General features: G+C 40.2%; 2 protein-coding genes across 3 annotated transcripts in view; one reads left to right on the forward strand and one right to left on the reverse strand.

Moving 5' to 3' along the window:
• Window positions 1-6397: 6397 nt before the first annotated feature.
• On the reverse strand, window positions 6398-19803 carry LOC308084540 (uncharacterized protein; the record flags this gene model as incomplete). Its single annotated transcript, XM_080427207.1, has 3 exons — window positions 19517-19803; window positions 9110-9531; window positions 6398-6436 (listed from the first exon to the last, which is right to left on the reverse strand). Exons 1-3 carry the CDS (start codon window positions 19797-19799, stop codon window positions 6398-6400), a joined length of 744 nt encoding a protein of 247 aa, XP_080283333.1. The 5' UTR covers window positions 19800-19803.
• Window positions 19804-20652: 849 nt separating this feature from the next.
• hs1bp3 (HCLS1 binding protein 3) overlaps window positions 20653-27509 on the forward strand; it is a 259964-nt gene continuing 253107 nt past the window's right edge. For both annotated transcript variants that reach the window (XR_013933024.1, XM_080426378.1), the window contains exons 1-4: window positions 20653-20791; window positions 23164-23329; window positions 24467-24674; window positions 26191-26446. Coding sequence is in view for 1 of the 2 variants with exons in the window: in XM_080426378.1 (XP_080282504.1) it covers window positions 20766-20791; window positions 23164-23329; window positions 24467-24674; window positions 26191-26446 (656 nt within the window). In the remaining variant the exon portion in view is untranslated. The remainder of the gene's footprint in view (window positions 20792-23163; window positions 23330-24466; window positions 24675-26190; window positions 26447-27509) is intronic.

Raw genomic sequence — 27509 nt, forward strand, 5'->3', positions numbered from 1 at the left:
TTACCATCAACTTTCACCAGTAAAACAAATTAAAATAAAAAAAGTTCAGCAATGAGCTCAATATGAATATAATATATAATATATCGGTATCGGCCGATATGACCCAGCAAATAATCGGCAATCGGATATCGGTCATAATTTCATAATCGTGCATCTCTAATTGACTGTATATCGGAAAGTGCTTTTGTGCTCTTTTTTATGTCACCAAATACAATCAATCATTCAATCTATGTCGTTCAGAAGTGGCTCATAGAAAATCAGTTGAGTTTACATATATGTATAATACATATTTATTTTTAGGTCAGTCTTTATATGGTTTATATATATTTTTTCATTGTTCTACATTTGATAAAACAATTTCATATTTGACAAAGGAAAAACAGTTACCTTGTTATTAACAGCGAAACGCTTGCGAAACGCTTGCCCAGAACACTCGCCCCACCGGTGCGGAATACTCGACCCCACAATCCATAATATAGGGTCCATGGTTGTGCACACATCAACATTAATCTAAAATGTGTCTTACCCCTGATCAAAGGGACAGAGAGAATTGGGACCAAAATGGGACAATTCCACATGGAATGTTTTGTGCCGGGGATCTCTGCGGAATGCTGTCTGACTGGTGTCGTTTACGAAACACGAGTCATCATTAACCACTTGAACACCCCATTCGATTTGATTAGCACATTGTAATATAAAATAGAAAAACAACACATATCCAAAGAAAACAAGTTATTGTGCTAGAAAAGGAAGAAGCCAGCAGGCATATTTGAAAGTACCCTTTCCTTGATGGAAGGGGTCATTAAATAGCATACAATAAAAATTCAATAAAGACAATACAAAATAATACAAGCTTAGCAGCAGTGCAATAAAGAAATACAAATTGCACAGAAGACAGAAAAACTATATAATTATTAATAATTATTATTAATAATTAATAATTAATAATTATTAATAATTATTATGGTATTCGTTCTTTCACCCAAATTCACCGTGTTCAGCTGTAACTAACTAGGACGACAGCAGACGCAGTCGGCAGACCCGTACATCTGGTCTCATTACAAAGTAAACCGACACACGTCGCAGCAGATCGTCATAGAAAATCTCGAACGCTATGGACCAGAAGAACTAGTTCAACATGTGTAAACATTATGTGTTTGAAAAAGCAGCTTAACCAACCTGCTCTGTGGAGTTTGATGAATGGCTGTAAAATCACGTCCAGCAGTTTGTCGTGTTTCTCCAGCAGGGTTTCTAGTGTCTCTATCTCTCTCTGGAAGAGGTTGCACATGAACTCTGCCGCCACACTGAGGCGCTCCAACACAAACACTCTGACATTAAGCTTCACACTACAAACATCACTTTGCTTTTTCTCCAAAACACACAATATCTCCTCTCCCACCGAAGTCAGCTGTTTATGTATCGACAGCCGTAGAGACCTTTTTTTCACTAGTAAATGAGACATTTTTCACCACGCTCTTTCCTCTTTGTTGCTCAGCAGCACCGTTATATTATACCTCTATGAGCAGCACCGTGAAAAACTCGGAAGAACTACACTCGCTTACTTCCGGGTCAACAACACTGTTCAAGCATGCGCAATAAAAGCATTCAGACACTGTTCCTTAAGGCATTTCGCCCCCTGGTGGAGGAGGTGTGTAACTGTCACAGAGAGAGAGAGAGAGAGAGAGAGAGAGAGAGAGAGAGAGAGAGAGAGAGAGAGAGAGAGAGAGAGAGAGAGACAGACAGAGTACCTGCCAACTCTCCTGTTCTCACCAGGAGACTCCTGTTCTTTCTCCTGGCCGACTCCTGTTCTTCCATTTCTCACACCCACCCCAAAAAAATAACAAATTCTGAGAGAGAATGGGAATGTTACTCTTTTACTGTCGCTTCATGTATCTTATGTCTGGATAAACTCCAGTCCCACATACAGTGTACACATACAATCCATGTATCTAAGTGATACATTGTAATTGAATGCAATTTTAAAGACATAGTCACTTTTAAGTAATTAGGCCTAGTGGTTATTATTAAACATGGCTCTTTTATTGCTACTTTAAACTTTTTAATGGATCCTATGCAAGTAAAGCCTGATAAAAGTATAAAACTCCTAAAAAATCTACTCTGTTAAACATTTCCTGTGGGGGGGACCCATAAGAGAGACCCATTTTTGTGTAACCCACTATTCTTCAAACCCCCAAACACAACACAACAATGAGGTCAAAAGTACAATATAAGTGTTTATTTGCCAAAATAGTACTGAGGTCAGAAGTTCAATATAACAGAGTTTCAAAAGTACAAAGAGTTTAAATTTGGGCCAAACTACTGAAAATAGTTTTTAAAAAAAAGTCAAATACCTGAAAACTTTAAGGAGACAAAGTTGAAAAAAAAAATGTTTTCATCACAGAATGTTGAGGGGAAACGGTGAGGATTGTAATCCCCAAAAAAAATGCATTTTCACAGATTTCACAGTAAAATTATAAGGTACAATATTCTGTGATTAACATTAAAGTACAGAGGATCATTTCACAGCTTTCCTGGAGCAGATGCACAGGTATTCGTATGGTAAACAACAAACATTCCAGGTGGAATGGTCCCATTTTGGTCCCAGGGTTAAAGGAGTAGTTCACCCAAAAAATTACTTATTTTCCATCAATTACACATCCCATGAAGCATTGAATTCATGTTTTTGTCACATTCCTGAGCCAATAATTTGATGACCGGGTGTATTTCCGGTAGGAGACACAAAGAGTCTCTTTTGAGTCTCCTACCGGATACATTAGCATCTTCCCGCCGGTCATCAAATTATTGGCTCAGGAATCCGACAAAAAACAAAAAATCTCCATGAATTCAAGGCTTCATGGGGTTTGTAATTGATAGAAAACAAGTCATTTTCTGGGTGAACTACTCCTTTAAGACACATTTTAGATGAATGTTATTGTGTGCACAGCCATGGACCCTATGATATGAATTGTGGAGGACGTTGTGCATATCTCTGCAGCAGAAACCAGCTAACTCCAACATTTTAATTGTTCAGGAAATTAAAACACTATATATTTTTTAAAGAAAATCTTATATTTTTAAAACAAAGCAATACTGCCTCATCAAAGTTGGTATTGTGACTTTATATATTGTCAGATACTTGCATAAGTCATTATATTATCACCACTTTACCCCAATCCAGCTCAAGTGGAGTTTTGTCCATCATCGATAAGAACAGCTGACAATGGATCTCCAAGCTCACAATGCATCAGAGCGCGTGAATTAATACCCTGATGCTTTTTGACACTGCTTATAGGCCTACAATAATAAGCAGGACTTTCAATATTACAATAACTTCTGCAAAGAGGGGTTCACAGAGTTGGAGTTTCAGTAGAACTAGCAGAGAAATGCTATGAACTCCTTTGTCACATTGCGCTCCTCAGAAAACACTTCATATATCTTAGAAATATAATTAATTGTTTTCATAACATTAGCGTCAGTGCTAAGTTTGTTTAACAGGTACACTGCATAGTTACTTTTATCAGACTATGCGGGAAAAAAACGTGCCTCGTTCCGCTCGGACTCTGAAGCTGTTCTGTGTGCCACGCAGGGAATAGGGGGTGGAGTTGGCTGGTTTGGTCGAGTTTGAGGATCCAATGGAGTTTGGAGGTTTTGTCAGAAGCGCTTTTTAATACTTTTCATTGGTTCAATATTTTTTTAACCAACACACATACGTAAAGGGTGTTCAATAAAAGAAGAAAAAGCTGAAAATGCGGAAAAATGTAGTTAGCTGGTTTCTATATTTAAGTGCCAATATCTCGGCTTCCAATGGACGCTTGTTTTCCCAAGCGTCCATAAGTATATCATGCACAGTATACATTATACATTGGAATCACACTAGACTCAAACTTGACATTTAAAAAACATATTAAAAATATAGCCAACACAATCAAATTCAATCAGTCTAATTTCAGGCACATAGACCATATCTAACAACAGACGCAGCCAAACTCTTCATGCATGATATGATTTTCTCACACATCACAACCTGGTCAGAGACAAATCTAACAACTCTCAAACCCATAGAATCACTTTACAAACAGACATTAAAAACACTTGATCAAAAACCCAACCGTTACCACCATTGCCGTATAGTTAAAAAGTATAATTTATTTAATTTTGATGGCTTTAAACATTTTGCAGATGCTTGTCTCATTTTTAAGGTTTTAAATGGGCTTGCACCTCCACCACTAAAACAGTTCATAGAGCGAAGAGAAAGTGGTGACAGAACAACAAGGGCAACTACCAGAGGAGAATGTGAGGTACCATTCAGACAGAGTGTGTTTGGTAAAACAGTCTTCTCTGTTAGAGCCTCCCATCACTGGAACAGTCTTCCTACCGAAGTAAGAGAGACCACCAACTATCTAACTTTCAAATTCAACCTTAAAAGATGGTTTAAAGCTAACCAAATTTGTAATCATGAGTAAATTCCGGCTCCATTAATCACTGTCTTCTCATATTTCACTGTATTTGTTTTGTCTTCTGTACTATGTCTACTTGTTTTGTATTGTTGACGATGTCTCTTTTTGTATGGATAACAACTCTGGCTAACTCTGGCTCATTTACATGGACGTGAATAACTGACATGTTGATCAATGTGCATTGTCCCTGTTAAATAAATAAATAAATAAAAAATAAATAAATTACAGTACACAGCACCCTTTATATCTTATCTCAGGTACTAGTGTAAATATGTAGATAACTTGTTTTGTTTTTTGTTCTCTCCTTTTCCACTTGCACCCCCCCCCCCTTCCTTCTTCCTCCCCTTCTTCTTTCTATGGAAATAACGTTACGATGGGAACTATGCACGAAAACACATTTCACCCACTTCTTTACTTCTGTAAACCTGTGATGTGACAATAACCCTGATTGATTTATTTTGTATTTTATTTCATTGATAACCCAACTGTCACTTATTGTCATTTCTATTGCTAATTGTCATTTCTTGTTACCCAGATAGTTGGAGGCGACCACAGTGGCACTGTGGGGGAGAACGGTCTGGAGGGCTCTTGCCCCCTTCTACCCACTACTGTGTGTGGTGTGTAGTGTGCACCTAACACACCTATAAGTGTGTTGTGTGTAAGTGTGTTTTACAGTGCTGTAGTGAAGTGTTTGAACCCTCAAGTGTATTTTATGTGATAATAGAGCTGTTTCACCCTTTTAACATTAAATTGAACATTAAACTGCTTAATTAAATTGTAACTTTCATTTGTGAAGTATAATATCATACTGTTGGGTTTAAAATAAATGTATTTGATTATCTTGAGAAGCACTTATCTACTCCCTTCATTTACAAACAAACCTGTGTTGACATTCAGTGCGGTTACTTTAGCACTTTCATTGATTCCTTGGGTGAAACTCCCAAAGGTGGCGTAGTCGAAGTTACGGATCTGTTATGTTTCTGCCATGGTTACATAAGTACATTTACTCAAATACTGTACTTAAAACAAAGCAATACTGCCTCATCAAAGTTGGTATAGTGACTTTATATATTGTCAGATACTTGCATGTGTCATTATATTATCACCACTTTACCCTAATCCAGCTAAAGTGGAGTTAGGAGTTTTGTCCGAACAGAAATCCATCTCAAGTGGAGTTACTGGAGGAGTTTTGTACGATCAGCTGACAATGGCTCCAATCCCTGCTGATGAACTCATTTCTTGTCACATTGCTCTCCTCATTAAACACTTGTTAACACACTACTTGTTTTCATAACATTAGCGTCAGTGCTAAGATTGATAGACAGGTACGCTGCATAGTTTTAACAGACTACGGGGGAAAAAACCCTGCGTCGTCATCGTTTGTTGATCTGCTGCTCCTCCACACAGCACTGCGCTCACTGCGCAATGCTGTGTGTAATGGCTGCACCGAGAGGAGAGGGGGTGGAGTTGCCATAGTTTGACGGAAAGTTTGAGGATCCAATGGAGTTGGGAGGTTTTGTCAGAGGCGCTTTTTTAATACTTTTCATTGATTACATATTTTTTTTACAGACGTAAAGGGGGTTTAATAGCGTTGATTTATGAAAAAAAAGAGCTGAAAATGAAGTTAGCTGGTTCCCGCCGGACAGATTCATGGTCTTGCGCATCTTTCTGCATGTCGCGCACACCTTGCGTTTATGCTGCTTTACCCCCTCGGTCCAATTGAGTCACAGGCAGACCGTTCTAAGACTCAGGCAGACCGTTCTAAGACTCAGGAAGCGACATGGTGCTTGCGATAGAGCAACTGGTTGTAGCTGTTGCATGGGAGGGTCCTGAAAGCGGACAACCATATTTTGGTGGGACCGCGCCCTAACAGAATATTTCTATCTATTGCAGTATTGATACTTTTACTTAAGTAACTTAAGTTACATTTTTATCGTTGATTAGTCATCTTCAACGAGACACAGCTCGTAAGGATCGGGCTTTCGTGGAATGAGCAACACAGCTAAACGTGTGGGTAGCGCCCCCAAAGAATTTGCCAAAATCACCTAATCACTCAAAATCAGTCACAGGTGTGTGACTGACTGGCGCCTGAGCATGGGTTCTGCAACTTTGTTGAGTTTGTGTATGCTCCAATCAGCAACACTGCCCCCATGGAAAGATGCCACGATTGTCCATTCAGGATAAGGCCTGTACAATAGGGCAAGTGGAAGCTATGCAGACTGGCAGCATTATTTGGTGTCAGCCCTGGCACCATTTACAAACTTAGGACCAAGTTCTGTGAGACTGGTGAAGTCAAAGGAAGACAACAACCCAAGAAGACCTGTTCCTCACCCTTGCTTCACTGAGGAACCATAGGTTTTTATTCCAGAGATTTACAGGCAAGATTTGCACAATGGTACCAAAGACAGATGTCAAAAGTCACACCTGTGACTGGCACACACCTGCCTGCAAATGGTACCAGGGCTGACACCAAATAATGCGTAATCTGTGTAACGGAACACCAGCCTCACTTGCCCTATTGCACGGGCCTTATCCTGAAGGGATCTTTCCATGGGGGCCGTGTTGCTGCTTGGAGCATACACAAACTCAACAAAGTTGCAAGACCCATGTTCAGGTGCCAGCCAGTCACACACCTGTGACTGGCACACACCTCTCAGCAGGTGTGTGCTCGCAGGTCGCTCAAAACTAGAGCGTTTACCATCAGAAGCATATTGGGTGATTTTGGCATTTTTTTTTGGGGGGGGGGGGGGGGGGGGGGGGGGGGGGGGCGCTACCCACACGTTTACCTTCCGATCCTTACAAGCTGTACCTCGTTGTGAAGGTGACTAATCAACGATAAAAAATATATAAAACACAACACCAATTGGTATTATTATAGGGGAGATATAATCGACCAGAGTTAAGTTTCCGAACTTTGTGGGCAGTTTATGTAAATTCTTAGTAGAGCGTCTTTGCCTTTCATTCGTGTAATGTAGCTCCACCCCCTGTTCTGATTGGTTATCATTTGATATTATCATTCATTCTTGTAGGTCACCTCATTGGACTGTTGAGAATATGTGTCCTCTATTGGTGTTGCCATAACTAGGCTTGTTCAATAATATTTCCATACTGATGATTTTTTTCAGTTAACAAAACATATAAAAGAAATTGCGTTTGACAATATGTTTGATAAGGGACAACTTTTGATATTGAAAGAAAGCACTACAAAGCAGAACACCCACAACACTCCGGATTAAACTATATCATGAAACTGAGAAAACAGCCACTACACAATGAATGTCCTTTTCACATTTAGTTTTATTTATTTTAGCTTCACCCAGACAGAGCAATGGACTTGTTTCAACCCAATAGGTCTTCCTCAGTGTTGTGTCAAGACAACAGGAAGTGAGGTTTATTTATTATAAAGTTAAAAACTAGTAACTAAATAAAAGGTACAGAGTCGAATTGAATTAGGTAGGGAATGTGAATCTGAAAAAGAGGTGGGTTTTGAGTGTGTGTTTAAGTGGTGTATGATGCGATCAAGTCCAAATTAAAACAACTGCAAACTGTCATCACATTAAAAGCTAATAATACTGTCTCTATATTATTAATAGGTACCAGGAGAAGACAAACAATGTGAAATACCATGCAATTGAAGTGATTCAACATTCAAATACATTGTTGGATGATCACAGTGAGTCAACTCATAAATATACATTTATGACAATCTATACATAAATATAAGCCACTTGAAAGGGCTTGCTGAGTGCCTGAAAGGTTAGCAAACTAACATGTGACTCACGAGATTCAAAAATACATTTATGAAAGAAATGCACGCCGTAGATTTTTTTAAAAAAGTGAAAATGTTCATTTTTTTTAAGTGAAAGTGGTTACGTGTAAGTAGGTTTTATAACTATTGAACCAATGAAAAATATTAAGTAAGGCTTGTGACTAAATAACTTCATTCGTCACATGAGAAGCTTTTCTCCTGTGGGCGATTCTCCTGTATGCCTTCTCATGTTTGTTTTTAATTCATTATTTTGACTACAGCCTTTGCCACAAATTGCTCAGGTAAAGGGTTTTTCCCCTGTATGAGTCCAAATGTGCCTTTTTAGATGATTCCGTGTAAAAAAGCCTTTCCCACACACTGTACAGGTAAAGGGCTTTTCTCCTGTATGAGTCTTCATATGATTTTTAAGATAACACCGATGACTAAAGGCTTTGCTACACATTTCACAGGTAAAGGGCTTTTCCCCCGTATGAATCATCATGTGATTATTTAGATTACTTGCACTAACACAGCCGTGTCCACAGACTGTACAAGTAAAGGGCCTTTCTCCTGTATGTGTCCTCATATGAAGTTTCAAGGAATCTACATAACCAAAAGCTTTGCCACAAATGTCACATATATAGCGTTTTCCTGTATGAATGATCATGTGATTTTGTAACCTATTCCTTACACTAAAGTGTTTGTCACAAACTGTACAAGCTAAAGGCTTTTCCCCTGTATGGATCGTTGAGTGCTCCTTCAGACTTCTGTTTCGTTTATACATTTTCCCACAAACTGTACAAGCAAAAGGCTTTTCCCCTGTATGGATTCTTGTGTGGCAATTCAGATGTCCCCTTTGACTAAACATTTTGCCACAAACTGTGCAACTAAAGGGTTTATTCACTTGGTGAGTCTTGATTAAGTGAGTTTGTTTTGATGATTTCAGGTCCTGGGACAGCTTGTTGCTCAAAGACAATCTTTGTCCTTTCAGATGTTGTGTCTTGTGTGATTTCAGTGTGTTTAAAGTTGATGGACTTTGCCCGGTTCCCTCCCACTCACGGTCTTCAGTGCCAGATTCAGAACAGTATGAAGAGAGGAGTTGGTCATCACTAGTTGCTTGTGATCCTCCACAGTCCTCTACATCAGTTTGTGTTTTCATTTGTTGAGTTGAGGTGCCGGCTACAGGCTCTGTCTCCCTGTTTTCATCATCATCTTCACCTTGTTTCTCTTTAATCTGTGGAGTCTCTGGTTTCTCCTGGATCAGACTGGGGCTCTTCTGCTGTTCAGGTGAAACCTTCTCTTTATACCCAGGGAGCTGCGGGAAGTCTAAATAGAAAAAAGTAATGAAATCCATAAAAATGTTTTAACTTTAAAATTTCCCATGCAATGTTTCCTATTGTAGCTCTAGTAGTTGGAGGAACTTCCACTGTAAATACATGCTCAATTCAGTCTATCCTCATTTATCAAAGACATTAGTAATTCACTAATCTCTCAAGAACAGATTCAGAGCTGTGCTTGAATCTGTCGGGAGCCCCGTTGAGAACCTATGCACATTGGCTACAAGTGGGCGGGCCTTCAGATCAGGAAGCAGGCCGCGCTTTACCCAATCAAATGTAGTGGGCAGGATTTACATCCGTGCGCTCGCTTCCCACTGGAAACAAACCGAAACTCATTGAACAATAGCGTCCTCGAAGGCGACAAAACCACGGAAAGTTAGTAACATTTTAACTTGCTCTTTCATCATAGAAACAAGTGGGCTTATAACCAAAACGATCCATGTTCTTTGGGAGAAATGGTTAGTGTACCGTGGAGAAATATTGTACCTATTAAGCATTAAATAAAACAATATTCTGCAATAAGAATGAAGAACAATGAGATTCATGCACACATTATTATTCCAATACCCAAGACATTCTTTTTCTCAGACAAAGAAAAAACAAAATCCAAGATTCATAATAATTTTCTGCAGGGTGTTCCACCAGCGTGGGCTGCCGGCCAAATGGCTGTTCATTAGAGCAGTGGTTCTCTAACTTGTTTTGTCTCAGGGCACCCCTGTAAGTAACATTTTCATCCACGACACCCCCTAAAACCTTACACTTATGTCATATTAGGGCACAGTATGATTATGTAAATCTTTCTCCCCTAAGATACAGAATGAGAGAATATCCGTTTCCATTAGGACAGATTGAAAATTACTTTAGACTTAATGTTTAACCACTCCAGCATCCCTATTCTGGGAGGAGCATTGACAAGAGATTTGGTGTAGATGGAAAAAAGAACGCACCAAATACAATGCAACTCAGGTCCGTATGGAGAGTTTAAGTGGTTAAACTGATGAATTCCAAATATTATCAAAGTATTTTGCGGCACCCCAGGAATTGTACCACGGCACCCACTTTGAGAAACCCTGCATTAGAGCCTCCATAGCAGGCTGCTTTTCTACTGCTTTCTGATCGCCCTGTTGATATAGCCCATAATAAGAAGCAGCCTCATTCCTTTCACATTGTGTATTATTGAACACCTTTCATTTGTCATGTCATTGCAGAATGTCACTCAAAAGGAAAGCAACACCAAGCTCAAGTCAGGAGTCTGTCTTATTTCTTTAACCCATTGCGACCTGAAGTCGATTCTACATGTCTCCTAAATCCCAGCAGTATTCTGAAAAAACATATGTTTCTATATCAGTGGTGCTCAATCTTTTTAATGTCAAGCACTCCCAAAATGGTATGTATTTGGCCGCGGACCCCCATCTCAAAATATTTGGTTCCAGGGACCCCCCAGAAGCAAAAATTTGAGTTAAAAATGTTCGCTTTAAAATATATATATTCAAAGATTTGCACACATTTTCAGGAATTTTTAAAAATAGCAGATCTACAAGCTCGTAGCGCACTTTTTAGCTCAAATCTAAAAATGACACAGTTCCAGGTCTTAATGGGTTAAGAACACATATATTGGTCACAATATACAAAATGATTCAAAGGTTCATATTAAAATTGTGTTTACTTAGTATTATTTCCCTTCGAATTTGATCATTTGACAGATATTTAACCACAACCGTTTCCCATGTTTTTTATTTGTATTATGAGGAAACATTTATAATCACACAACCAAGGACCTCCTCTGAGAAGGAGGTAGACACCCAACCTGGGAGGTCTTTTATAGAGCTAAAAGTGTACGTATTTGCCCTAGGTGTCCTATCTAGGTGTCCTATCTAAAGTAATAGTTTTTCATCTGGAGAAAGACACTCATGGAAGTAATGTTAACAATAAAGTAATAATAAAAACATCTGCGTGCACTCCGCTGGCTAGTTTTTTGACCCAGCTGGACATTTTGTAGACCAGTGTGCATTTAGTTGACTAAAAATGACAAAAAACTCACAACTACCTTTTTTCACTGACGACAACTAAATAAAAACTAAGCTGTGATGAACTAGACTTAGACTTTAGACTTTAGACTAAGACTAAATATATTGACAATTTAGTTAACAAATAAAAACTAAACTAAAATGTTAGGGAAGGACTCGTGGAGAAGAGATCCCGTAGAACTAAAAGACAATAATCAGGAAATAGCAGATCTACAAGCTCACAACACATCGCAGCACGAGCTTGTAGATCGGCTATTTACAGCATGCCTTCAAGTGTAAAATCAGCCATTACGCTGCCATCAAAGCCCGCTAATATACATTTTTATAAACTGTAGATTTAGTCGACTAAGATCTTAGGATATTTAGTCGACTAAAATCTTAATAGTAGACTAAAACTAGACTTTTCAGATGACTAAAATATGACTAAAACTAAATGAAATTTTATTCAAAAGACTATGACTAAACCAAATCAAAATGTGCTGTCAAAATGAACATCCTGGTCTGAGAACAGAAACACATCATTTTGAGTATAAAAAACTGGCATAGTTCCAAGAGAGTTCAAGAAAACGAGGGTGAGTGAGTCCTTTATTTTAAAAAAGATCTGAGACTTGGAGGACAACAAAACACACAACACACAGGATGCAAACATTCATCAACACCACCAAGAGAATGCTACACATTTGGTGGAGAGACAAAGTAAGCAATGTGGACCTGTGGAAAAGTCAGGATCCCATTGACCTACAAATCCGAAAGAGAAAGTGGAGTTGGATTGGCCACCCTCAGAAAACCTGCTACAAATCACCCTACAGGGCCTAGTTTGACTGAGGTTACGTTTAGGAATAAGGTTAGGTTTTGGCATAGTTTACTGAGGTTACGTTTAGGAATACCAGCAGAATACTGTCGGATTTGGCCCGGGCGACTTTTTGGGGGCGAGCGTTTTGATATTCACCGTGACTAGCAAGATTCACCTCCTCCGCTCAGAAACAGCGTGGGGATGTTAAGTTAATGTCTCAGACAGACGTTATTAATATATATTTATTTAGCGATATACAAGTAGCCTAGATTAGAAGATTGTAGTATGCCCATAAAAATCAGCTACCTAACCGTTTGCGTGATCCATAAATTAACAAGGCTCACATCGAGGCATTCATATCATTTATTAATTCATTGAGCTCATAGGTCTCTCTGGAAGGCATTGTAGTGATAGATAATCTCTGTCAGTATTATTGAGAGATTGTAACATATAAATAAATAGTCACACCTTTACCGCAGCTGCGCAGCAATTGCACAATCAGTGAAAATGTTAATGACAAAAACATCGGACCATCGGGGGAAATAATGACCTTTGTCCGAATCGGGGTCAAAAATGACCGATACATCGGCCTCACCGATGTATCGGTCGGGCTCTAGAATTAACTTGAGTGCTCCAGTATTTTCACTTTGTTTCCAGAGAGGACCGCAATGCAAATAAGCCCTCAGGCTTTATTGTGTTTTCATCCTCGGGGATGCATTGACTGTAGAGATGCACGATATAATCGGTAACGTATCGGAATCGGCCGATATCTGCCCTAAAATGCCATATCAGTATCGAACCGATCTCAAAATAAACCCGATTAAATTCACCGATATTGAGAAGCAATAATAAAATGACCGAGAGCAGTCTGTCTGCCTGTCTCTGTCTCTTTAAGAGTCAGCTGTAGCCCCTCCCCCCTCCACACACTCTGCATGCCGTGTCTCTCAGACAGAGCACTGAGCAGCAGGCTAGGCTAGGCTGCTGCGTGAACAGAGACAAGTAGTCAAACTAACAGCAAACAAACTCTTCACGTCCATAATTCATACCCAGAACAGTCAGAGGGTTTGTTGTACATCTTAAATTAGATTAGGGTAGTGCTACTGCAGAGGATATATTTTCAACACGAATGTGTACATTGCCTCGTTATTTAACATCGACGTAACAAACACTCGTTACTCGACTCGAGTGCAACCAGCGGCCGCTTTAGAACAAGCAAGCTGCTTGTGTATTTAACCACAGAGAATGAGCACAAATTAGCTCTCAGCTGGTAATGTTTCTGTCTTTGACATCCTGTTGTCCTACAATCTGTAGTGTAGTGTACGAAGCAAGCTGTCCCTCTCCTAAACGCACTGCTGATGTTATAGAATGTTAGATAGTGATAAACTAAACAATGATTGTATTTATGGTAAGATTAGTTTGTATCCGATTACACACACACACACACACACACACACACACACACACACACGATGAATCAATTAAAAATCGATTACTAAATTAGCCAGATGTCCCTAGTTCCCAGCTATCCTGTATCCATTTAAAAGAGTATTGTTACCCTTTAGCCTAAAATATGTTTTTTTTTAATCAAATCAAGCAGTCAGAAAAAAAATCAATATTTATTGTAGCCTAATTAGCAGCTGAGCAAAATTGTATAACATGTACTTTTAGGGATGCACGATATTGGTTTTTTGAAACCGATACCGATAACTTCCTGCTTCTCAAGACCGATACCGATACCGATAATAATATAATATATATATATATTAAATGTACCTGTAGTTTTTGCACACCTGGTGGTAAAAAAAGACTAGTAGTGAGCAAATGACAGCATTACTACTATGAACAAAACAAAGCCAAGAACCGTTTTGACACTTCAATTAAAGTGACCATATTTATTTTTCCAAATAAATATAATTGAGTCAATCAGTCAATGTCAATGACAATGTGTTTCCCTGAACAATGACAATGTGTTTCCCTGAACAATGAGTTAGCAATGAGTGGTCCATATTAACAAATGGAAACAACTATTACCTGGCATTTATAGGACAGCAAGCCTATCAAACATTTGCCAAAAGAAATCAAACAAAAAAATGTGACAACCTGTCAAATAGATTGTAAAATGTAAACATTTGCCATTTGCCTTCCTCTAGAAGGGATGCTGCAAAAGTGCAAATCTTTGCATAAGGATTCAAATGAAATACTGACAAGTAAAATCAGTCTCTGTAAACAAACTGAAAATGTGCATTCCTCACAGTAACAAAAAATAAGGTACTGATTCTGAAACAAGTTAGACATGTATATGTAAACACAAACTGAAAAAGTGCATTCCACACAGTAACAAACAGTCATTTTACAGAACAAAGGATAAGGATTAATGACTTTTTTAATGACCCGTTTTTCACAAAAGCATGAGGTTTCAATTGTCCTCTTTTTTTTTCTCAGAGAGAGATTCACATTTGATCCTGCATTGTTACTTTAGCTTCTTTTAGAGCAGGTAGCTAGCTATTCGTTCTACTTTTTTTTAAATTCTGGCTTGATCAGAGGGAGATTTTTTTTGACGAAGAGCAGAATCTCTGCCTTGTCGCATGCGAGTCGGTTTCTTTTCTCGGTCATCACGTGTCCAGCAGCAGAAAACAAACGCTCGCTGTCAACGCTAGTGCAAGGAGCCGACAGATATTTACGAGCAAGTTGGGCCAGGCACTCGTAACGGGACTGGTTGCTTCTCCAGTATTCCAGCGGGCAAAGGTTCATGGGAAGCGTGGCCTCCGACAGATATGACTGGAGCTTTCAGTAAAAAACAAAACACCGAAGAAGAACAAAATCTAATTATGATGATGTTCTGAATATCCGGTTCCATTTCTAACATAACTTACATTGTGTTCATAAAACAATTCAAATACAATATATACACTTACGTTCGTATCCACTCTGCTGTATTTCTGGTGTTCAGTTGCAGCATCTGTATTTTCTTCGAGGATTGCCTCAAACATGCCCATGAAGGACTTGTTGTTCTCGTCTCCCCTGCTTCTCTTTGCCGGTGGCTCGTCTGGCTGGGGGCCGGGGGTGTCTGTGGCACGGCGGTCGACGATGCTGTGCAGCTGTTCCCGCAGCATTTCTGTAGCTTGCCGTTTTGATGCAAGGGTGAAGTAGCGGTCCTTGTACCTCGGGTCCAATATAGTTGAGAGATAATACAAGGGCTTTTCCTCGATGTCACCAAAACGCGTTTGGACTGCTTTTAACAGGGTCTCCTTTGAAGTTTTAACTCCGTGGTCTGTTGGAACAGTTTGTTTTAGCAGGCGCGTTAAGGCTTGGATGGAGGGGATTACGTCTGCCGTTGTGGCTGTAGCTTTGCTAATGTTTCTAGTCAGCTCTTCACACGGATCGAGGATGGTCAACATGTTTTCAACCAGGGCCCATTGGTGGGAGTTGAGTGTTGCTGGTAACTTGTATTCTACTGCATAAGCTGCAATAGCTTGCTTCTGCGCCACCAGACTCTTAAGCATGTAAAATGTACTGTTCCAACGTGTGGCCACGTCCTGTTGGAGTCGTGTACTGGTGGTGGTGGTAGTAGTAGTGGTTGTTCCCTTTCGCAGGTTTGCCTGTAACTTTTCCAGGGCAGTGGATGCTACTTGGGAGTGTTTAAAATGTCCAACTATCTTCCGCCCGATGGCAACACAGTCAGACACAGCTCTTTGGCTAAGCACAGCCTCATTCACGGCCAACTGTAAAGTGTGGGCCATGCAGCCCAGGCTATCGACTTCAACAAAAGCCTTCGCCATATTACGTGCGTTGTCTCTTAGGACAACATGGACCATCTCTTTACTAATGTTCCATTGCTGAAGCATGGCTTCAAAAGCCTCACGGATCATATCGGCAGTGTGTGAACCTGGTAGCTCCTGAGAATGCAACACCGCTCTGTACAGTTTGTAGTCTTTGTCCAGCCACTGCGCCGTCAGACCTAGCATGCTAACGGGGCTAACATCACTCGTCCATATGTCCGTGGTGAAACTTATGTCCCGTATATCGTTATCTATCAGAGTATGAAGGAGTGTGGCGATCTCATTATACTTGGCTGGTAAACACTCGTCTGAAAAGTAGCGGCGGCTTGGAATGATAAACCTGGGCTCCATATGATGAACTAGCCGACTGAATCCTTTATCTTCGACGAGGGAGAAGGGCTGGTCAAACTTGTTGCCTTTTTCAAAAGCCTCGTCGATAGGTAAAAGATCCGGTGCCTTTGCAGCTGGCTTTGGATTCGCCGCTAGTTTAGCAGCGCAGGCGTCTTCGTACGCTTTTAACACACCATCCCAGCGATGGCGATGTTTCATGTGACTAATCAGGTTGGAAGTATTATAGCTCGTTGCCTTTTTCCCTCCTCGTGGAACTTTCGCATCGCATTTGTTACAAATAGCAAGCGAACTATCTAACTCTGAAACTTTGAAATAGTCCCATACTACCGACGCCATGTTTGTTTACTATCCTGGCTTCACTTGCCGGCAGCACACCATTTACGTCACAGCCAGGCATGAGTTAGGGAGCGCTGGATTTGTGAAAAACTCCCCTCTTCCTAAACCACTAATACCACAGTACTGGCGAAACGGGAGGAGCCGAGTGAAAAACAAGCGCCCCTCATCCCAATCCACCCACACCGCAGCATTTTTTTCTTTTTTTACCCCAAAAAATACAGTGTATATATATATATATATCGGGGTAAATTATCGGGATAAATAATTTTATCGGGTCTATCGGGATGACGTCATAATTCCTAATATCGGACCGATAATTATCGGGCCGATACTTATGCACCACTATGTACTTTTTAATTAATTATTCATCTGTATTCTCTTTATTGTTAGATAGAACATGCCTTAAACAACCTAAAATCAAAATTATTAGGTAATTGCTAAATAAGTGCGATAATCCGATTAATCGATTAATCGTTAAGATAATCGACCGATTCATCGATTATTAAATTAATCGTTAGTTGCAGCCCTAACACACACACACACACACGGCTCCAGGGAGTTGTGATTGGGAGAGCTAAGGGGGGCTTTATTGTTTAGAGCAGAGGCTAATTAATTTAGGCAACAGACAATATGAATAACACTAATAACAAACTAGATTCAATGATCTTAGTTCCATAGGCCACATAACTGGTTTTGTGTTATACAAAGTTTCAAAGAATTCTGTGATGGCTTATAGCATACAAAAATGATGTAATAGTTAAGTTTATTACTTGGAAGAATATATAATTAATGTATTTATTCCATAAATATCTTTCATCACAGTAGGGTTAGTGGAGAGGGGGGTTTACCATCAACTTTCACCAGTAAAACAAATTAAAATAAAAAAATCAGCAATGAGCTCAATATAAATATAATATATAATATATCGGTATCGGATCGGTATCGGCCGATATGACCCAGCAAATAATCGGTAATCGGATATCGGTCATAATTTCATAATCGTGCATCTCTAATTGACTGTATATCGGAAAGTGCTTTTGTGCTCTTTTTTTTATGTCACCAAATACAATCAATCATTCAATCTATGTCGTTCGGAAGTGGCTCATAGATAATCAGTTGAGTTTACATATATGTAGAATACATATTTATTTTTAGGTCAGTCTTTATATTGTTTATATATTTTGTTTTATTGTTCTACATTTGATAAAACAATTTCATATTTGACAAAGGAAAAACAGTTACCTTGTTATTAACAGCGAAACGCTTGCGAAACGCTTGCCCAGAACACTCGCCCCGCCGGTGCGGAATACTTGACCCCACAATCCATAATATAGGGTCCATGGTTGTGCACACATCAACATCAATCTAAAATGTGTCTTACCCCTGATCAAAGGGACAGAGAGAATTGGGACCAAAATGGGACAATTCCACATGGAATGTTTTGTGCCGGGGATCTCTGTGGAATGCTGTCTGACTGGTGTCGTTTACGAAACACGAGTCATCATTAACCACTTTAACACCCCATTCGTTTTGATTAGCACATTGTAATATAAAATAGAAAAACAACACATATCTAGGATACCACCTTGACCAAAACCTGACTGGAGATGTGCACATTGAAAATGCAATAAAAACTGCCTCCAAGCGGCTGCACTATCTCACGGTTATGGCGAGACACGGACTACCTGCAGATGACCTCGTCACCATCTACACCACTCTCATCAGGCCGTGTCTGGAATACAGCTCAGTGCTCCTAGTGGGCTGCTCTAAGAAACAACAGGCAGAGCTAGAGCGAGTCCAGACACATGCCTGTAAAATCATCAAAAGGAGAGCTGGTAACATCTCACAACCCCTACCATCACTCCAGAGCAGGAGGGAGGAGGCTGCAGTGAAGATGGTCAAGGACATGCACGATGAGCAACACCCTCTGCATGACCTCCAACACGAGGCAGCTGCACTGCCAGGACTTTGAGGAACCAACACAAGCTGGCTGAACCCAAGGCCAAGACCAACAGGCTGACCAATTCAACAGTGCACACTGCAGTCAGGCTATATAATGACACTATTTAGCTGCACAAAAACACAGTATGGCCACCTGAACTGCATACATGACCATGCTCTGCTGCCCTGAAAATGTTTTAACCTGTATAATTTTGTGTTTTTAATCTATTTTTATTATTATTATTATTATCATGCATCAAATGTAAAGTTCTGCAGTTTTTTCAGTGGGGCCTTGGCTCCACTGCAAGCATGAATTAATAAAGTCAAAGTCAAAGTCAAATATCCAAAGAAAACTAGTTATTGTGCTAGAAAGGGAAGAAGCCAGCAGGTATATTTGAAAGTACCCTTTCCTTGATGGAAGGGGTCATTAAATAGCATACAATAAAAATTCAATAAAGACAATACAAAATAATACAAGCTTACCAGCAGTGCAATAAAGAAATACAAATTGCACAGAAGACAGAAAAACTAATTATTATGGTATTCGTTCTTTCACCCAAATTCACCGTGTTCAGCTGTAACTAACTAGGACGACAGCAGACGCAGTCGGCAGACCATCTGGTCTCATTACAAAGTAAACAGACACACGTCGCAGCAGATCGTCATAGAAAATCTCGAACGCTATGGACCAGAAGAACTAGTTCAACATGTGTAAACATTATGTGTTTGAAAAGCAGCTTAACCAACCTGCTCTGTGGAGTTTGATGAATGGCTGTAAAATCACGTCCAGCAGTTTGTCGTGTTTCTCCAGCAGGGTTTCTAGTGTCTCTATCTCTCTCTGGAAGAGGTTGCACATGAACTCTGCCGCCACACTGAGGCGCTCCAACACAAACACTCTGACATTAAGCTTCACACTACACACATCACTTTGCTGTTTCTCCAAAACACGCAATATCTCCTCTCCCACCGAAGTCAGCTGTTTATGTATCGACAGCCGTAGAGACTCTGTTTTCACTCGTGTATGAGACATGTTTCACCACCACGCTCTTTCCTCTTTGTTGCTCAGCAGCACCGTGAAAAAACTACACTCGCTTACTTCCGGATCAACGTGGTTCAAGCATGCGCAGTGAAAGGATTCAGACACTGTTCCTTAATGCATTTCGCCACCTGGTGGAGGAGGTGTGTAACTGTCACCGGAGAGAGAGAGAGAGAGAGAGAGAGAGAGAGAGAGAGAGAGAGAGAGAGAGAGAGAGAGAGAGAGAGAGAGAGAGAGAGAGACAGACAGACAGACAGACAGACAGACAGACAGACAGACAGACAGACAGACAGACAGACAGACAGACAGACAGACAGACAGACAGACAGACTACAGGAAAGGTGGGCACTGGAGAAATCTGGGCACCATTTTTAATAATTTTGGCAAAAAAAAATATTAATGGTCAAATACCTGAAAATGGAGCCAAAGTTGAAAAACTGAAATAAGTAAATAAAAATAGCCTTTTATCACAGAAATGCATGACAGACACACAAAACAACACTTTCTGCTGACACAAATCCTAAGACTTCCAAGTATTCCCGTTTAGGTGCCCACTCTTTCAGGTGCCGTCTCTTATCTAATGCCCACTCTTCTCCCCCCAAAGTGCCCTCTCTTCCAAGTGCCCACATTTTAAGTTTGAGGACCATTGAGCTGAGATGATTAAAACAACACAAGTCACACAACAGATCTGTTAGTTAGATCTGTAAGTAAAAAATGTACTTTTTTCCCCCACCACTGAATAAAAAGTAGGTCGAGTTTGACGCTTGGTGGCTAAACCTTGTGGGCGGAGCCTGAGACTGAGACTAAACCAAGTGTGTTTTTTTTTTATGACCGTTTTCTTCTGTCGTGTTTATCTCGTGATCGTACTGTATCATGACTGTAACGTGATCTAAAAGAAGAAGCACATTGGATATTATTAAATAAACAAGAACCAGCTGCACCAGTCAGACAGTGGACGTCATGCCAGACGGACTGGTAACAAACAGGTAGGAGTCACCACAACAAACTGAAGCAACTTTGTAAGATCACTTTCATATTTTGTTCGGAAAGATCCGCGCTCCGATCGAGCTCTTTGGTGTGTTGCAGTAAAAAAAAACTTGTGTTGACTTAGAGAAAACGTTTACAAACGGTTTTCAACACAGATCATACGGTTTTTTGTTCAGCTTGCGTGGTAAAGTCCATCGTGGAAGATGTGCGTCGGTCCAAAATAGTACATTAAAATGGAAAACATGCATGGTTCATTTTCGACACGTCTTTCGCAGTGCATTGTGCACAGGCTACTGTAGTAGCCCTGAAACATGACTGTCATAACATGACAGTCATGGACCCACTTGTTCCTGGTTTTTGATTTTCTTACATATACAACTCTCACATGTACATAAACGTTCAAATTTCAAATATAAAGTGCTTACCCCCGAGCCACGGGTGTAACAAGTTGAGCCGGACCGCGATACGTACCCGTATCTCCCGTATTGTTCAATAAAAAGCTTTTTAATCCGATTGGCGGCCATTTTCTATTATTTATTTAATGTTTTTGTAATGTATCAGAGTGCAATACACCTCCCAACCAGTAATGGCGCATTGTTGGAAGCATCGGAGAAAATGTATCTAATATAGGAATTATAGGAATATAGGAATATACAGGTACTTAGACCTTTTGCGGCTCAACTTGTTACATCCGTGGCTTGGGGGTCAGCACTTTATATTTGAAATCTGAGCGTTTATGAAGATGTAGCAGTTGTGAATGTAAAACAATCGAAAACCAGGAACAAGTTGTTCCATGACGCTTGTGACAGACGAGCGTCATGTGAACCATGGCTAAGGCTACTGCAAACTCCACAAAAGAAGGCACTTTGGCACACTAACCTAGTCAAGCAAGCTGCATCAGGGACTCCTAGTTTTGCGTTGATCTAGCCAATTGGGTCAAGACTACCATAGAGTTCTTTTTGAGTCTGACATTTGCATATCTGTGACAGTCTTGGTCACAATCCCCAAATAGTCATTCCTCAAAGGGTGTAGTGCCGGGGCGCATCAGGTGAAAGCCGGTATTACACTTGATTTAAGCGGGGAACTACAACGGCGTTCAGATACAGACGGGATTAACACACAATTCATGGCAAATACGGACTAATACAGTGCACACATGTTCCGAATGGCGAGTTAATATCCGTGGCTACCTGGTCAACACTTAATATATTGCATTTGTACATGTTTGGAGAAGTACAGGCTTTACAGGCGGAATTTCAGTGACTATTTGGAGATTGTGACCAAGTCTGTAGATATGTCATACTGGGATAGGATCTCTGTAGCTACTGATCTATTGGGTTTGCAACTTAAAAGACAGACACAACAGGCACTCTATAGCCCTACTGGCTGATATTCCACCCATTGTGCACTAGAATGGCTGATATTCCATACATTGCAAAACACGAACATATAACACTGACTTGATGCATTTTCGTAGAGGTATTCTTGGTGGCATTATAATTTGTCCCCTTAGAGCTGTGTTTTCTCAAACTTTTAAATTTCAAGGATCCCCATAACTCTTGGCGTGTAAAAATCGGACCCTTCTTGGGTCCATTTGGTTCCATTTATACTCGGAGTTACAGGTCGCCTGTAATATAGGGGCCATTTGGAACCCCCTCAAGGAAAGAGGGAATGATCACTTCAAATAATCTCTATCCTGACAGCACAGGAGTATCTCTTCTAGCCTGGTTCCAGACGAATCTGCCATTGCAAAATAAATTGCCGTGGCAGATTAGGTCTGGCCCCTCTCAATAGAGATTGTATTTCTCTCCCTCCGAAGTTGTGAGGGACCAATCAGGGCCCAGTATGCAAATATAGGGCGAGTTTATCACCAGAGGCATTTTTGGAATTTGCCCCTCGCAAATGCAGGTTCCACACACAGAGATTCCAGACTAATATCTACACAGTGATATTAGTCTGGCCATGCCAGGCTATATCTCTTCCAGGATGACAATGCTCCCATCCACAGGGCACGAGGGGTCACTGAATGGTTTGATGAAAATGATGTGAAAATAACAGATCTACAAGCTCAAGCTTGTAGTCCCAAATCCTCTATTTACGGTGTGTTACATCGGTGTGCAGCTAAATATAAAGCAGGCATAATAACTAACCCCAACCACTAAACCTAACCTCTAAATGTCTAATATTAACCCTAACCTGAATCTTTTCGTAAACCATATATATATACACACACACACACACACACACACACACACACACACACACACACACACACACACACACACACACACACACACACACACACACACACACACACACACTCTGTCACAGCTCCATCACCGTTGCTGGATCTCTCACGCCCCCCCTGCAGGCCGCTGCAGAATGAGGCCACAGGCGTGGACCTGCAGGTGCCCCTCTACCAAGAGGTGCGAGGTGCCATGATGACGGGCCATGTGGAGTACCAGATCATCGTGGTGACCAGACTGGCAGCCTTCAAGTCCCCGAGACATAAACCAGGAGACACGGTGCAGCTGGTGGTAAAGGGAACCTCAAAACACGACGCCCAAGGACCCCTTAGCTCAATGGTTCTCAACCTTTTCAGGCCCGTGACCCCCCCCCCCCCCCCCCCACCCTGACAAGCACTTTGAATTGTCGGAGTTGAGGCATTTAATTTAGTTTGACTCGGTTCCACAGATAAATATTGTGAAAAGAGCAGTGAGCTTGTAGATCGGCTATTATCACAGTTTTTGCTTCTTTCTTATAGGATTTGACAATTTGGCCAATGTTTGACCAGTTTTTATAATGTAGTTTGTTGATTACTTTTGATGCAGTAATGGTCTTTTTTTTTTGTTTAGGTATTAAAAAGGTCTTAAAAGTCCTTAAATTGTCACTTCACTGTCCTCTCGGGACCCCCCCTAAATAGTTTGGGGACCCCCCTGGGTTGAGAACCCCCCCCCCCACCCACTACATTACATAAAATTGTGTTGCAGATTAAACTTTTTTCGTATATATTTCATAGATGGCTTCATAGATAGACTTGTTTGACAGCACTGTCATCAGTGATTGTTGGATTCATGTTATTGTGTATTTTCAGACATTTAAAACCGTCAGTACTTGGCAAACTTAGCCTTTCACTCTGTACTTTATGTGCTCTTTTCCTCCCCTACACCTGAGTTGTTCTGTACCTGGTCTATCCTTCTACACCAAATCTCGTCGCCAGATCTACAATCGTATAAGCCGGCTATTTCTGACGAATGTTCCCCCGAGAATACAATACAGGGTTAAATCGGCTAAATAATTTAAACCTGGCATCCCTATTCATGCCATGTCAATGTAGGCTAACATTTTCAAAGAAAAATATTACAAAGGGGAAGTCAAAATGTTTCAAAAACATCAGCAGATCGGCTGTTTTTAATATTGTTGTGCGATATTGTTGTGCGATACTGTTGTACGGCTATTCAGTGAAGTATACAATATGTCTTACGTGTTTAATCTGCAGCTACCTGTGTATTAGCTCGCGAATTGAGATGAATGCTTTTCAAGTGTAAATCACACCTTTAATTCTAAAAGGACAACGTTTAGAGTTTGAGGGCAAATTGATGAAATGTTGTGGTGCCCCGAATGTCAATGCTAATTATTGCCACTAATACTATATTGCCTTTTTTTTTTTTAAGGTTTCAAAGAGCTACAGTGAAATAGACGAGGTTCACTCCAGGCTGGTGGCCCAGTACCCCCACATCCCCATGCCAGCCATGCCACGCAAGGCTCTGTTTGTGGGCGAGTCGGACATCCGAGAGCGCCGAGCGTCCTTCGACGAGCTGCTCCGGTTCATCGCCAGCCACCCCACGCTCGCTGCATGCTCAGCGGTCCTGGAGTTCTTAGGCAAGACATCACACACACCTCTCTGATATTGTATTGTCGCTGTCGGGCAGCAACCCTGTACGTCCATAGTTCAACTTTCTTTTTAGTAAAAAATGGTTTTGGTAAATCAATGCCCTACTTCGTCGTACAACGGTGTCACGCAAAAGTAGCAAAAAATTGCCGATCTACAAGCTCACAAAGTGTCGCATCAAGACACGTTTTATTTAGGTTGTATATTGGCTATGTTTTGCTACTTTTGGAATATTTTGAAAGTGTTTGTTTTTATAAATATTTAACCAATGAAAAGTAATTCTCAAGAGCTAAGAGCTGACTAAATAATGACTACATTGGATCCATTGGAACACGGGGTCTTTTTCCCATTTACCGAAAGTCTCGACAGCAAAGATATTTTCTTCTCGACAGCAAAGATAAACTCTATAGAGCATCGCAGTTCCCGCCCACTTCCTGGTTCCACTTCAAAATACTCAATGCATTTTTCCCATTGACATTTCCAAAAATATTTATATCAATTAATTTAAGCCTAGAATCAAGCCATCCAGGGTCCTGGTGAATCATGACCATAACATTTTTTTTCCTGTGATTTATTTTATTTTATATTTAATTATATGATATACTATATTTAATAAATACCCTTTGTTTTGCCGTTTTCAAAAAAGTTTTTTCACAGAATCAAACGTTTTATGGCCATGATTCACCAGGACCCTGGATGGCTTGATTCTAGGCTTAAAATAATTGATATCAATATTTTCGGAAATGTCAATGGGAAAAATGCATTGACTATTTTGCAGTGGAACCAGGAAGTGGCCGCAACTGCGATGCTCTATTCACCTGTTTCCTAGGCTGTGTGTTTTCCACTTCCTGTCGATTTCATTGGATATCATTGGTCATCTGACCAGTTTCATTGGATTTCATTGGATCAAATCGACAGGAAGTGGAAAACACACAGCCTAGGAAACGGGTGGATATTGAGTTATACAATTATATAATTTTATATTGTATAAATATAAAATTTGTATTGTATATAACGGTATGATATTTGAATGGGTGTATATTAGTATATGCACGCATTCGGGTGTAATTATGTGTATAAGAATGAAGAAATGGGTGTATATATTGTATATTTTCGAGTGTTCGATTACTACGATCAGTGTAACATCTTGAATGTAATTATGAAATACTTTGAGTGTTCATATAATATGAACTTTATAAAAGATGTATCTAAGTTAAAACAACATGAAGGAAGGATAGGCATAAATAAGCTTTGAGCTTCAGCCTATGCCTTTTTGATCAATCATCATGAACCATTGGCTTATAGTGGGTTATGTTTGGTGTAATTGTTGATGTGGATCAAAATAAACTAACTAAACTAAACTAAAAAATTAGGCATAGGGGCAATATGAAAAGATTGTGGCATGATTATCCTGGCCAAACTGTTTGCAATTCACAATCCGATTCTGATTAATCATTGCGATAAAAGTTAAAATATTATACTACATCCTCCCATCCCTGACTGCAGGTGCTAAGTCCACTGAAGAAGACATCAGAAGCAGGAATGTCCTCCTGGGAGAGGAGCCAGAAGAAGAAGAAGTCAACTTCTTCCAGGGCGATGGTGAGGCTGCCGCAAGGAAAGACGCGGCTCCCCAACCGAGGAGGAAGGTTTGTGAGACGGAACACAAGGAGGAAGATGATGAGGAGGAGGAGGAGGACGACGATGATGATGATGATGACGACGAGGCCTATCTGGGACCGCTAGGAAACACCAAGAAAAAAAAGTGACTAAATCCCATTGATTTTATATATATATATATATATATATATATATAGATATATATATATATATATATATATATATATATATATATATATATATATAGATATATATATATAAAACATAATTTTTTCAGAAAACTCGTAGGATTTAGAACAGTGGTTCTCAAAAATAGCAGATGTACAAGCTCACAGCGCGTCACTTTGTGACCCACTGCGAGCTTGTACATGTGCTATTTTTTATTTTTTGTTTTAAGTGTTTTTTTAAAGTATTTTTTTTAATCATTTTGAATTTTTTAACACAAATCTTATCTTCTGGGGGTCCCTGGCACAAAAAAAATCAGATGAGGGTCCACGGCCAAATACATATCATGTTGGGGGTCCTTGCCCTAAGAGATAAGAGAAGATTGGTGCACATTTTTTTTCCAAATTATTCATTTTTTCCCCACAATATTTAAAGCCGTTTCCAAATGTTTCAGAAAATCGATTAGCTGATGTAAAAAAATTAGAAAGCAGTGGCTTAGTGGGTAGAGTGGCTCTGGTAATCAGAAGGCCACTGGTTCACCTCCCGGCCCTGGTCTATGTATCAGAGTGTTCCTGAGAAAGACACTTAACCCCTACCAGCCCCTAACATACCGTTAATTGCCCAGCCCTAGCGAACATTTTCAACTTTTTAAAAACGTTTCAGCTCTCAAGGGGGTCAAGGATACAAGCTCCTTGCGAGCTTGTAGATCTGCAATGTTTTGCCATTTTTTGGGCGACACCATCGTCCGATAAACTATAATATAGGGCTTAAAGCTCTATAAAGTTAAAAATACATTTGTATTTTGTCCAATCTGTATGGTAAAGTATGTTAATACAAGTAAGACACGCGAACGCTGGAAGCGAACGCAGCTCGAAAATATTGTGTATTTACGGACTTGTAATCCGTGTTATTTCACTGTGATGGGGAGAGCGTAGAGAGAAAGTCACGTGACTGCCTCCGCCTCGTATTGAAGTTAATGGGGGGGATATGGTTCTCCTATGCACGGAGTTTCGGAGTTCCTAGTCATCTATGCACGGAATTAC

This window comes from Gymnoscopelus braueri, assembly GCF_963280865.1.
Source record: "Gymnoscopelus braueri genome assembly, chromosome: 4".
Classification (NCBI taxonomy): domain Eukaryota; kingdom Metazoa; phylum Chordata; class Actinopteri; order Myctophiformes; family Myctophidae; genus Gymnoscopelus; species Gymnoscopelus braueri.